The following is a 14678-nucleotide window of genomic DNA, read 5'->3' on the forward strand; positions in this document are numbered from 1 at the left end:
TGTTGGCTGAAATACATGAATGATAAACGTGTTAAAAATTTTAGTTCAATCAGACTTATTTCACATACCATAAGAAACTTTAAAAAATGTAAGATTTTGTGTTTAACAGTCATTCTAACACCATTTTTCTTTCAATCATAATACATAAAGATTTATTTAGTAATTAGAAGAATTTTTGTGAATATAAAAAAGTTAAATCTCAACTGTTTACTCCACTTTTGATATATTGTTTTACTTCTTGTTTTAACCTAATCAAGTAAAATTATCAAACTCAATACATAACACCATTGATAAAATTTTCATAATTCAATATTTTTCCAAGCTTTTTAAATAAAGTGTAAAACAAATTATTTCTCTTTCACACACAAAAAAAAAATACTTCTGCATTGAAGGATATTCAGTAAATGTGTAAAAATTAAATGAAATTAATGCACTATTTTTACCTTATATTACAAAAAAACTATAATCTAGGCAGTGGTCAATTAAAATTAACCTTAGCAAAGGAGAAATGGTTCGGATAATAGTATGTATAGCCAATGACAAACAGGAAAAAATAAAGCTGGAGAAGTGCTCAGGATTAGTGGACCCAGCTCGAATGACCGCAGTCATCTTAAGAGACACACGTACAACATCATCTCGAGACCACACCATTAAATTCCTCAGTGATGAGTCCTTACATGTAACTTAAAACCTTTGATGAGACTTCAAATTCAGTAAGATGGCTCCTGAACAGTTCAAACCACAAATATTTCATGATCTTATTTAACCAATGATCATCAAAGGATTAGTGTTTTTTTTTTTTTAATACCAGGTGTGTGTGCATGCTTGTGTGGTTTTTTTCTTTCTTTGGCTGAAGATGGCATCAAATCTTGTTCCCAACACTTCTTGTTACAATAATGCTATTATATCCACTCTCAGACCTTGTATTCATAAAAATACTTACACAAAGAGTTCATAGATTTAAAGGTCAAAAACACTTTAACATCCAATGATTTTCATATTTGTCATTTCCAGCATATACATGTATATGATTCAGTTGACCAAATGGCTAAACATGCAAAAGACATCTGTTACGAAACCCAAAATATCAAGCCTACAGAGTTAAAGAATACTTGTGAGATACTATTTCTTCTAATCAAAGGAAATTAGAAAATTATGAAACCTTTTTTTTTTTTACAATGTCTGAAAGAACAATGCAAACCTGCTCAAATGAATATATATTTTGGTCCAAAAGATGTTTCATAATTATATCCATGCATGTACATTACAAGTATAAAGAAAGAATTTCAAAGTTCAGGACAGAATTATATTACAACTTTTGTGATATTTTCTTCATGTTACATAAAGAGTAAAAAACTACATTTTTTGTTCCGGTAATTTTGGGATTTTTTGTCTTGCATTCTTTTACTGTATCTCATTTTTGTTTCTTTTCACTAAGACACAAAAATAAATGTTAGATTTTCTTGTGAATTATTAGCTGCCTACCTGGAAATTTGCCTATACCTTAAACTGGTGCAGCAAAATTGTAGTATTTTTTATTTTGTACATCATTTTCATTTTTCAATTTTTGAAGAAATGGATAGAGTATTACCTTTTAGAAAATGTCGTTTGAAGTGCGATCACATTCGTTGATTGAGGTGAGCTTTGTAATTTTTATGAACTGTGTTCTTTTATTATGAAGTTCTATATTTATATAGACGTAGCTCCACCTATGACTGCATGACTTCATGCCTCGAGACGTATATTTCTGGGCTTTTTGTGCTCTGACATCATATAAGAGGTTTCCTCCTTATATAACCAAACAAATTTGATCCAAACAAAAACGGGTCGTTTTCAAGAGTCTGGTACCATTCACTTCCTACTTCAGGAAGCGTACTACAACCCTGAGTAATTGAACTTCAGTTTCATCAACAATTGCCAATTTGGGAACATGGTCCAAATAATTAAAATAATTGGGAATTAACATGATATGATTATCAATCATTGAAAAGTGTAAATTCTTTTTGTAAACATAAATGTATTACAACATTCTATAATTATAATGATCATTTGAATTACCACGCAATTTTCACAGGAACAAACTTGGAACTTGGAAATCTTCACTTCTGTCTATGTTAAATGTTCAATTTATATTGGCTGTTTTTATTTTTTTACTGAACACCCTAACTAAATCATTTCCTTTGAAAACTTGCAAGATAATTCATGAGCTGTTAAAAATCACAAAATTGTTTACCAAACATGTCAATTAATCTATAACACAAGCTTTTCTAAACTGAGAAAGTATATGTTAAAAATATACACAGCAATGTCCCATAGGGTGTAGAATTTCTTAATAAACTAGGTCTGTATTGAAATTGATGCACTATTCACACGAATGCTCATTAATTTTAACTTTGCAATATATTGATGCAAAGTTATAAATAATGATATTAATTAAATTAATATGAATGAGTGTTCACACGACAGTTAATGTGAAGTAAAGTAATGCAGATGAAAATATGATAATATTTATTAAGCCTATTTTGAGTATATTTGCAAATTTTTTGGCCCCTAGCTTATGCAGAGCAGATACTTGTAAACTGCTTTTTATTTGAGAGACTTTCTGCTCTTGAAAATTAATTTTTTTTCTCACTCAAATTTGTTTTATAATTGATGATATATAACAGAAGTCAACATTTGTAAATACCAATTAACTGTCCTGTGAAAATAAGATGTCACAAAAATTTGGTGATCTGTATAATAGTATACATCTGTCAAAATGTCATAGTACTGGTGTCTGTAAACATAATTTTTCTTTGTTTTTCACTCAAAAAAAGCATGAGTACATATATATGACCACCAATATTATGTTATTTTGCATGCATCAAAATTGATGTAAATTGAAGATCCTAGTATTTTCAAAGGTTCTATGTTAAGGTCAAGATCTAGTAAATGAAAAGAGCCTACAGATTTCTCAAACTTCAGAAATAAATTCCTTTTATGATGCTTTATAACTATAGCTCGGTCAAATAAGGTGTATCGGGGCATAATTTGCAAGAAAACAAGACGAAAAACCATCTTGTAAACTGTCATTTTCAATGAAAAATTAAGAAAGCCAGTCACGAATATGGGAGTTTTTTCCATATCAGACGAAGGAAATGTATTCAGATTGCCTACAGTCTCTCAGAAAACGGTAATTTGTATGTTCTTAGCCTCTTCTTTAAAATAATGTAAAATTGAATATAGGTATCGGGATTACTTTTCACATGATTTCAAATTGAATGCCATGAAAGCACTTTATTTTCTACATAATTCTATTGGAGCTGTAAAGTACGGGAAAAGGAAAGTTTAAATTGATTATGACGTCATAATGAATCTAGCACCAAAAAGACGGTCTAAAGTCATTTACTAGATCTTGACCTTAATTCTATTTAGCTTCACTTAGCATTCACACTGAGTTAATGCAAATTTATTGGCATTTTTTTTTTTCTTCATTAACTGAAAGACTTGATTGAGTGATGGAAGTGCCCATATGAATTAAGCTGTAACAAAAGACTAGATTGGGTGAATGGCAGTGCCCATATCAATAAAGCTGTAATAAAACACTTGATTGGGTGAATTGCAGTGCCCATATCAATTAAGCTGTAACAAAAGACTTAATTCAGTGAATGACAGTGCCCATATGAATTAAGTTATAACAAAAGACTTGATTGAGTGAATGGCAGTGTCCATACCACTTAAGCTGTAACAAAAGACTTAATTCAGTGAATGACAGTGCCCATATGAACTAAGTTATAACAAAAGACTTGATTGAGAGAATGGCAGTGCCCATATCAATAAAGCTGTAATAAAACACTTGATTGGGTGAATTGCAGTGCCCATATCAATTAAGCTGTAACAAAAGATTTAATTCAGTGAATGACAGTGCCCATATGAATTAAGTTACAACAAAAGACTTAATTCAGTGAATGACATTGCCCATATGAATTAAGTTATAACAAAAAGACTTGACTGAGTGAATGGCAGTGCCCATATGACTTAATTAAGCTGTAACAAAAGACTTAATTCAGTGAATGACAGCACCCATATGAATTAAGTTATAACAAAAGACTTAATTTAGTGAATGACAGTGCCCATATGAAGCTGCAACACAATGTTCAATACAAAGTATCTAATATCCTCAAACCCCTCTGTTTTCTTTTGATTTCCAATATTTGCTGCACATCAAGGCTGTTTGAAGGGAATCAAACAGATGAACAAATTATCCTTCAAGATTATATCTTTACTCTGCATCCAGTTATTTCTTTCAGACCAAATTATCATACTTATACTGGTATTCCAAATTAAATCTACTGATTTCCATAAAATAAATTACATCTATCAAAAATATTGAGAATGACATGCTTGTCTGATGTTCATAATTGCACATTCATTTATCAAATAAAAAAAAAATATACAATATGGCTATAACATAAAATGATTAGAATGTTTTCCCAAAATAAATATTGATCTCCGTGAATTTTATAGCATTTTCCCAAAGTCTCCTACCTCCATAAACAGAAGATTGCACTTTCATCACTGAATGGTCGTAATGTAGCTGGGTCATCAAAGTCCCTAGGTGTACCATCTGTATCTAGTCATGAATTAATCACCATCTTCACTTCATTTCATTCCATGCAGAAAGTCCTGAATTATTGCTGACCAACAGATTTAAATCATATAGAATACTCAGTTTATAAATTGTAAAATTGCCTCATAATTCGGATCTCTTTTTTTCCACACTACTATTTATATTTCAGCTTGCTTGAGGTATGTCTGGGTAGATCTTTTACTGTTATACCCCCAGAAAGAGTTACATACATTTAATCAACAACAAAAGTATTTCATGTCAAAATACAATTACTGACTTTTAAAACCTTGATTTTAACCTTGGGAAAGGTTACTGTAAACCACTTTTTATATGCAATATATTTTTCATTCACAAATCACCAATTGAAAACCGGTCCAAGACAAATTATATTCGCAATTATATTAGCAATTATAGAAGGTTTGCTGTTTCATTAACCTTTAAAAGTCTTTAACTGTTATGAGACCATAAATATCCACAACCAAAGCTACAGTAGCTCACCAATCTAGCAGCTATTTCTCAGACAAATGCCTAATAAGTTAGTTTACAGTATCAATCCCATATTGTCATGCTGTTCTGATGCAAAACCATGCCCATCACAATGACTTTTTAACAAGCTTAACTTAAAATTCTTCATTGTGCTCTTCAAAAATAAAATAAGTCCTTCATAGAATAAGTTTGAGAAGTAACATCCAAGCCCTTTAGTTTGACCTTTGACCATATAGGATCAAGATTAGTATATAATATATGGAAAGGAAAAAGAAAAAAAGGGTGAACAATTGAGGTGATTTACCCGGTAATGTTATTTATTTGAATGTTTTTTTTTTTTAAATATTGTTTTACAGCACTTTAATACATTTTTTATCAACAAGTTACCAAGATCTAATTAGATTTTGACAGGTAATTCCTGAGTAATTGAAGTTTATTTGACAGTAACCCGCCTGCCCCCAAATGTGAAATAGACCGATTCATCAGTATCTGATACGCCTCCTTCATGCACCATCACTAATTCTAATGTGTAGTGAGTTCATCATTTCATTTATCCTTCTCATGGGTGTATTATTCCATTCATCGAACAAGGCAGCCTTTAGTTTGTTGACAGTAGGCTAGCAGAGGCATAACACCCTCTTATGTCAGATTGGGAACAAATGTGGACCAGACGGAGGCCAATCAAGTGGGTAAATGTAATTGTTTGCAAGAAAATCTTTACAAATTTTGGCTTCATGGGGAGGAGGGTTATCTAATCTCAGCGAGATCATGTAAAGCCAACAAGCTCGCAGAACAAACTGGGCAATCTGTTTCTTACATTTTTTGGGTGAAAGTGATGCATATGATTGCCTCTTGTAATAATTGGAGTGGGAATTACCAAAGTGGCAAGATGAATATCCCCCTCTTGAGGTCGCTTTGTTATGTGCGGATATCCCCATTGTGATCAGTTGGCAACCCTTCCAGCTCCTCTCAGACAATGGACAAGACGTTCTATGGTAGAAATGTTCACAATGAACTGAACTGCAAAACTGTTGTTGCCTTTGACCTTCCATTAGCAATGCAACAGCCTGACACCTCTGAACTTCATCAGTGATACTCTGATTGCAAGAAATCCAAACTGACTGTAAATAGCTCAAAACAATGTGTATACCTCTGGAGTATCAAGTGGTATGATTTGATGTTGACAAACTAGAACTGCTTCACAATTCTATTTATAACTTTTTACCACTTAACGTCATCAATTTCACCATTTAGTAATTCTGAGCAGATTTTGTTCCTCAGTGACTAGTAATCCTACATTTTTTTCCATAATTTTGGGCTTAAATGATTAGCGCATATCATGTTACCCCGTGTTTCTTTTTCTTTCAGTGTATATGTACGATCATTTCACAATTTATCAAGATCCCGATTCCCCCATCTTTTCTAGCCAAGGGAATTCATCATTGCATTTATTCTTCTCTTGAAAAGAGAACAGGTGCAGATCATCACCCTTGGCTAGCAAAGATGTAATTCCCAAGAATCTAATCTATTTATGAAAGTGTTTCTAACAATTTATACCAGCAATAAAGGTCTTTGAAATAAAATTCTGTTTTTCCCTTCATAGCAATAATGTATGTTAGAACACACTAAATGAAAAAACAAATTACCGTATGCTTGAAACTAGCCAAACAGAGTTGCCTCTCTTCATAAGTTAACAAATACAGGTAATACCTGGTTAAACAAATTCGAAGTTAGTAGAATTTTCTTAAGCAAATTAATTTTGTATCTCTCTAATGTGTGTTGATTGACTCAACACATTGGTTAATCTTATATAGTTCTGTAACATTAAAAGAGTTGATTTCAAACAAAGATGTATCATAATGTTGTGACTATATTTATTTAAAAGTTTTAACACTATACACAAAGTTTTTGTTTAATTTAAGATTAGTTATAATATCCAAGTTCTTTCAGTTTTGGATCTGCGTCTTCTCTCCTTAACACTGTAATTAAAAAAAAAGTTCATTTTATGACTATATCTTTTTTACTTACTATGGATAATTATACATTACATGTAGCAATTTATACCCAATATTGTTTATTTTTGTTTTATTTTGATATATGGCTTTAGAACCACTTAGAGATGAGCTCTTTTTTTTTTATCTATAAGTCTCACTTTTCCTGTCATAAAAAAAGACTGAGATCAAAAGGTGAGCTTGTCTTAGTATTATGGCTCCCAAACCTGATGCCATGGTTCTCATGTGACTCAAGAATCTGCACAATGGATGCATCAAAATTATTTGGGATGCAACATTGTTAACAAGAGGTCCATGGGCCACAGTATTCACCTAAGTCACTATGGCCTATCTGTTCATTCCTATGTAAAATTTTGATCACATACTGTGATCCCACCCTACCACCAGGGGCCATGATTTGAAAAAAATTGAATCTAACTGATTATATTAACTACATTTGAATCAGATATATATAAATATGATTAATTGTGGCCTTGCTGTTCTTGAAAAGATTTTTTAAAGATTTTTCCTGTATATTTCAATCTCAAGGTAAAACTTTGATCCTTTATTGTGGCCTCACCCTAATCTGGGGGATCATGATTTGAAAAACTTAGAATTTTCACTTCCTCAGGAAACTTCCATATAAGTTTCACTTTTTGTGACCCAGTGGTTCTTGAAAAGAAGACGTTTTTAAGACCCCACCCTATTTTTGTCTTTTCTTGATTATCTCCCCTTGAAAGTGGGCTTGACCCTTCATCTGGCCAATTTAGAATCACCTTTACCCAAGAATGTTTTGTGCCAACTTTGGTTAAATTTGGCCCGGTGGTTCTTAAGAAGAAATTGAAAATTTGAAAAGTTTACAGACGGACGGAAAGTCTAACAGATGGATGCAGGACAAGGGAGTGATCAGAATAGCTCACTTGAGCTTTCAGCTCAGGTGAGCTAAAAAAACTATTCCTTTTAAAGATGTAGACAGGCACAGTTTACATTTACTTGATTTATCTGAAAACTCGGTATTCAGCTCCTTAAATTTAACTGGGACTCAAGCTTTTTGAAAACCATGCATCCAGAGATTCAAAAAAATCCAAAATGAAATGAGAAATCTAGATGCTCCTGATAGAAATTGATTTGAAATTACAGAAGTTCAATCAAACTTGCTTTTTTCACTGAGTTACTGGATATGCACAAAGAATGAGTTATTGCCCTTTTACACACTCTTTCTATCAATTTCTTGTTACAACAATATTTTACCAAGATGAATAAACTTCCAACAAAAACAGCATGCACATTTGCTTTTGAAGAAGAAAATTATGTCATTTTAATTATATATGCAGTCACCAAGGGTCAAAGTGAAATTTGATGTATTTTCAACAAAAACTGAGCAGTTTTGATTTTCAGAAATTCACAGGGCCAAAAAAGGTCCTAAGTGAACCTTGTTCTCTGTTTTATTTAATGAATGAATACAATTAAATTTGGTATGCGAATTTCAATGCAATTCTACAAAAGCAAATACCTTTGTTATTCTAAATAAATTTCTTACCTCTGTAATGACAGTGATAGGCCTTTGAGGTGAAATCAATTCTCCTTTGCTGAGCCATCAATGGAAAAAAGCTAATTACCACTGTAAATAAAATGACAAAAAAATCATGACCTAAATAAACTAAAAAGACTGATATTCATACAAAGCCAACAGTATTCTCACATCATATTAAAGAATGTGTTTGCTGACAGAGACAGATGGACCAGGCTATAATTACATGTATATAAGGTACATGCAACCTGTTGTGTATACAGACAGAGAGACAAACAGACTAGGTGATTACCAAAAGTATAAGGTACATATAATCTGTTGTGTTCACAGACAGAGAGACAGATGGACCAGCGATAACTACATATATATAAGGTACATGCAACCTGTTGTGTATACAGACAGAGAGACAGACAGACTAGGTGATTACCACAGGTATAAGGTACATACTCGTATAATCTGTTGTGTTCACAGACAGAGACAGATGGACCAGGAGATTACTACATGTATAAGGTACATGTATGCAACCTGTTGTGTATACAGACAGAGAGACAGACAGACTAGGTGATTACCACAGGTATAAGGTACATATAATCTGTTGTGTTCACAGACAGAGAGACAGGTGATTACTACACCCGTATAAGGTACATAATTCCTATTGTGCCACCCTAATACTTGTAATTACATACAGTGAACATTAATAACTCTAATCATGTTTATTATACATATAACTTAATATAAGATTATAATAAGATTAAGAAAATAAGTTAAAAAATGTCAACAATTGCTATATTTGAATTTGTTTTAAAAAATTATATTAACCAAAAAATGCTGGGATTCATTCTTCTGAGATAATCTTCATATCAATCCTTACAACATCAGACCCTCCTTAAACTCACCTTAAAACTAATCTATTCATATGCTATGCTCATGATATACATATTGTGTGTATAATCATGATAATATCTGATTTTGCTAATATATATGGAACGCCATAGCTGCCTGAAGGTCATTTTCATTTTATATGAGGTGGTATAACCTTTATGTGAAGTGGTGAAGTCATTATATATAGTGGTAAAATCATTATATTCAATGAAAACTTTATTATATGCAGTGGTTTTATCTTTATATACAGTGATAAAATCATTATATACAGTGATAAAATCATTATATTCATTGATAACTTTATTATATGCAGTGGTTTTATCATTATATTCAGTGGCAATGTCATTATATGTAGTGGTTAAATAATGTAATGAATTGATAGTACCGTTACATTATGCTGTAAAATCCTTATATCCAGTGGTTTTTCCATTATATACATTACTGATATCTTTCTGTGATGTGATGAATTGAATATATACAGTACAAACATAATTTGTGTGATAAAGCAATCATTACATTGTATGAAACCCGCTGCATGTGGAGTGCCAAGTTAATTTCATTCAGTGCGACACCTTTACATGAAGTGAAAAATCTATTATGTGCAGTACTAAGATCATTATATTATATTGTAAAATTATTATATATATTCCTAAAATCATGCTTTGCAGTGGTAACATCTTTATATGAGGTGGTTAATTAATTATATGATGTTGTTAATTTGTTATATGATGTGGTCAATTCTTTTTATGCATTAGTCGTTTCATGTTATGCAGTGGTAACTTCTTTATCATCATCTAAACTGGTCCTCTTGCAAAAACATTTTTAAAAAATGCGCGGAGTTCCAGTTTAAAGAGTGTTTGAAAATAGGAAACCCGGGCCGTGGCAAATTAAAAGTCGGGACTATTCGAGATTTTTCAAATTTCTGATTTAAAATTTTCAGACTCTTTTTTTAGGCTAATGTGTTTTCGCTGTAAAAATTGTATTTAAATACTTGGTATTTTAGATTTTCTTTACGATTTTTGGTTTCAAGTAAAATTGGTAGGCAGTTTCAATTTTCTGATTTAATATTTTATCCATTGTGCTATAAGTACTTAGTATTTTAGATTTTTTTTTTTGGCGATTGTTGATTTCCATGTTGGTAAAATGTGTAGACTGGGTTGGCGATATTTTATGTGTGTGTTTTTGTTGTTGACATATTTGATAAAAATCTAATAAACTTAAAAATTATTCCGATGTTAAACACTGTATTTTAACTAAAAAAACTTTTTCTTTTTGATAGTTATTTCTTTATTTGAAAATGCTATTTTTATGCAAAATACACATTTTCATTAAAAAAAAAAAAGGATTATTTAACCAGATCCGATCATCCGGGAAGAACCTGGTGCAAAACACCATAATTCATTTCTAATTTCATAATATGCAAATGTGCACTTGTATCTATTTGTTAGTAGATGGAAGGAAACTGGATTACGTTAAATATGTAATTTGTTTAATAATTTTTTCGGGGGGGGGGGGGGGGGGGGGATGTTAAATTACTAATATCAACTATTTATAAGACTGTTTCTAAGACTTCAGAAAACCTTAAATCACATTGAAATGCTTAAAATAAAAATTGCTGCATGAAAACATTTCATTTTCAAGTTTCATCTTTGCCGTCGCCAACGTGGCACGGTGATTAGAGTGTCTGCTCTAAGAGACGCGGAATAAGGAGTCAATCCTTACGTCACGGGTTCGAATCCGACAGTGGGACGTTGAGACCGGTCCTTCGTAAGAGACCGCATAAAGCCATAAACCGAGGTCCCGTTCCACAGTAGGTGTTGGCACGAAAAAAATCCCTCACTGCTCAATGGCCGTAAGTGTCGAGTATAGGACAAAATTTGCAGCTCTCCACTGGCAAATTGTGGCGTCTCCATATGAGTGAAAAATTCTCGAGAGGAACGTTAAACAGCAAACAAACAACCAAATTAAAATCATTTTAGCCTTTTTGAATAAAATGATAAAATTAAGAGTTATCCTTCAAGGCTGAGGATCGGATATCCTTAAACCAAGCAACTTACGCGTGATTAAAGTTTGACACAAGGCTTTGCATTAATAGTCCTATAATTACATGTATATGTGATAATTCTTTAATTAATTTATATTTTATCAAATGGCATGTAGATAATGAATAAGTATTTCGGATTTTTTATGTTTAACTTCCGGGAGATCAAATCCAATTTTAATGAACCATTGGCATCGGAAGGAAATTGATAGTGGGTGGCTAATTGAAATAGAAAAAAAATCAAACCTGAAAAAAAACTTGACAAGCAAAAAAAAAAAAAAAGGAAAATTGTTCTTTCTCCAAACCCGAAAATCCTATTTCGGGGGTGTGGGTGGGTGGGTGGGTGGGTGGGGGGGGTTGGTCGAACATCTCTCAGTACCAAATTCTTTTAAACACTACCAATTACCCTTCTTTCACTACAATGAATCGTGCCTGTAGAAAGTGGGGAGGGGGGGGGGCTAGACCTACGCCCGAATTTTCAATGCCTACATTACGTCTACCTTTGTAAAAAAAAAAAAGGGGGGGAAATAGCCCCCCCGGTTCCGACGCCTATGTGAACCAGTTTTTCTTAAACGTGTCATTTCACTCAAAAAATGCCTTTCAAAGAATGAATAATTTTTAACATCAGAATAATTTAAAAGTTTATTAGCTTTCTGTCAAATATGGCAAAAAAACAAACAAACAAACGAACAAAAAACAACAAACAAAACACGTAAAATGTCTACTTGATTGCCTACCCGATTTACCAACCTCACGGGCGGATTCAGAAAGGGCCTATGGCCCCCCCCCCCCCTTGTGTCCAAAATATACATAAGATTTAATAAATCAATTGTTTTTTGGTTTGGCTGTGGGCTACCTACCCCGACCAAAAACTTGTCGGGCCCCCCTTTTCAAGATTCCTGGATCCACCACTGAACTTGGAAATCAACAATCGCCAAGAAAATCTAAATTACTAAGTATTTTAAAATTAAATGCAATTTTTACAGCGAATACACATTAACCTATAAAAATGAGTCTTAAAATTTCAGCACAGTTGATAAAATCAGGAAGCTGTATAATAGAATCAGAAATTAGAAAAATCTCGAATAGTCCCGGCTTTTATTTGCCACGGCCCGGGTTTCCTATTTTCAAACACTCTTTAAACTGGAACTCCGCGCATTTTTTTAAATAAAAGGACCAGTTTAGATGATGATAAAGAAGTTACCACTGCATAACATGAAACGTCTAATGCATATAAAGATTTGAGCACATCATATAACAAATTAACATCATCATATAATTAATTAACCACCTCATATAAAGATGTTACTACTGCAAAGCATGATTTAAGGAATATCTATAATAATTTTACTATATAATATAATGATCTTAGTACTGCACATAATAGATTTTTCACTTCATGTAAAGGTGTCGCACTGAATAAAATTAACTTGGCACTCCACATGCAGCGGGTTTCATACAATGTAATGATTGCTTTATCACACAAATTATGTTCGTACTGTATATATTGAATTCATCACATCACAGAAAGATATCAGTAATGTATAAAATGGAAAAACCACTGCATATAATGATTTTACAACATAATGTATCGATATTATCAATTCATTACATTATTTAACCACTACATATAATGACATTGCCACTGAATATAATGATAAAACCACTGCATATAATAAAGTTATCAATGAATATAATGATTTTATCACTGTATATAATGATAAAACCACTGCATATAATAAAGTTTTCATTGAATATAATGATTTTACCACTATATATAATGACTTCACCACTTCACATAAAGGTTATTCCACCTCATATAATATGAAATGACCTTCAGGCAGCTATGGCGTTCCATAAATATACATTGATTTTATTTACATATTAGCAATAAAAAAAATAACTATAATGCTTCTATACCCATTTGTAGGTCAGAAACTATTTAATAAAATGTATAATCATGATAATATCTGAGTTTGCTAAAATACATTGATATAATTATTATACATATCAATGGCAATAAAAAAATTACTATAATGCTTTTATACCCACTTGAAGGTCAGAAACTTTTTAATAAAATTCATGCATCCAAATTATTGAATTCACAAATATTTTTTTACCAAAGGATTTTTTTTTCAATAGGAGTTTATACTTATGGAGAAAAGAAAATCATCTTAATGCACAATTACAAGACAACTGCAAGATACTGTGAGGGGCTTCCTAAGTCTTTACGAAATGGACAGATCAAATTGTGCAAAGGTCAACATGGTAAATACAGACGGCAGCATACAGATAACTTCACATACTTTTTTATGGTCACCACTGGGTGACACATAATACTTTTGACAGTAAAACTTACACAATGTACTGGTTATCATCATGAAAGTCGGCCCAGGGTTGTTACTGATATGAAATTTCAATTCCACTCTTCCTGTAAATCAATGGGAAAAAAGTGTATTAGGAAAGGAGAAATGAATAAAGAAAATATATGGCTGGACCTGAGCTACCTGTAGGCTGATATCCACAGTTTGTGTAACCAAAACTACCACAAAAAGTAACATTTTAATTAAGACTTAATCATTTAATTAACTTCTAACCCTCAAAATGAAATTTTGAGACATTTTATGAAGACTGTATAAATTACATTCAAAACCATTCATTACTTCTTGTCACACAAGAAACACTCCTCTACATGACATCGCCTCTTAAGGGCTCCATATCACTTATCGTTTCTACAATATCTTTGGCATACATTGGACTTGTATGGAGGAAACTCGAACTACAATAATAATTGAACTTATTTTCATTCTTAGATACAGAAGCAGATCTTACTTTCAGGTTTGAGATATGCAAGTATATTCCGCATAGTGCGGTAATACGGATTGTTAACGGGACCATAGCGTTTCCCGGTGGCTCCTTTTCCTTCTGACATTTTATTTGGCCTAAAGTCCTCAAAATGTCGGAACCGTGTAAAAGTAGAGCCTATGCAAATATAAAATATTGTTTGCATTGCTACGAGATGAGAAAATATAAATAAAACAAAGTAGAAACATTGTCTAAAATGTGTCGTGCAACAGCTTTAAAATTTTTGTGAAGCTAGATAATGGAAAAAAAAAGAATTTCTTAAATCCGGATTAG

At 32.2% G+C, this 14678-nt stretch overlaps 1 protein-coding gene across 1 annotated transcript; it reads right to left on the minus strand.

Moving 5' to 3' along the window:
* Positions 1 to 6952: 6952 nt before the first annotated feature.
* LOC133184584 (uncharacterized) lies at positions 6953 to 14513 on the minus strand. Its single transcript, XM_061319669.1, has 4 exons — positions 14373 to 14513; positions 13900 to 13971; positions 8627 to 8707; positions 6953 to 7074 (listed from the first exon to the last, which is right to left on the minus strand). The coding sequence occupies exons 1-4, from the start codon at positions 14470 to 14472 to the stop codon at positions 7019 to 7021; spliced, it is 309 nt and encodes a 102-aa protein (XP_061175653.1). The 5' UTR covers positions 14473 to 14513; the 3' UTR covers positions 6953 to 7018.
* Positions 14514 to 14678: the final 165 nt, after the last annotated feature.

The sequence above is a fragment of the Saccostrea echinata genome, unplaced genomic scaffold (genome assembly GCF_033153115.1).
Source record: "Saccostrea echinata isolate AGI-Se365-2 ecotype Australia unplaced genomic scaffold, CSIRO_AGI_Sech_v1 ptg000010l, whole genome shotgun sequence".
Taxonomy (NCBI): Eukaryota; Metazoa; Mollusca; class Bivalvia; order Ostreida; family Ostreidae; genus Saccostrea; species Saccostrea echinata.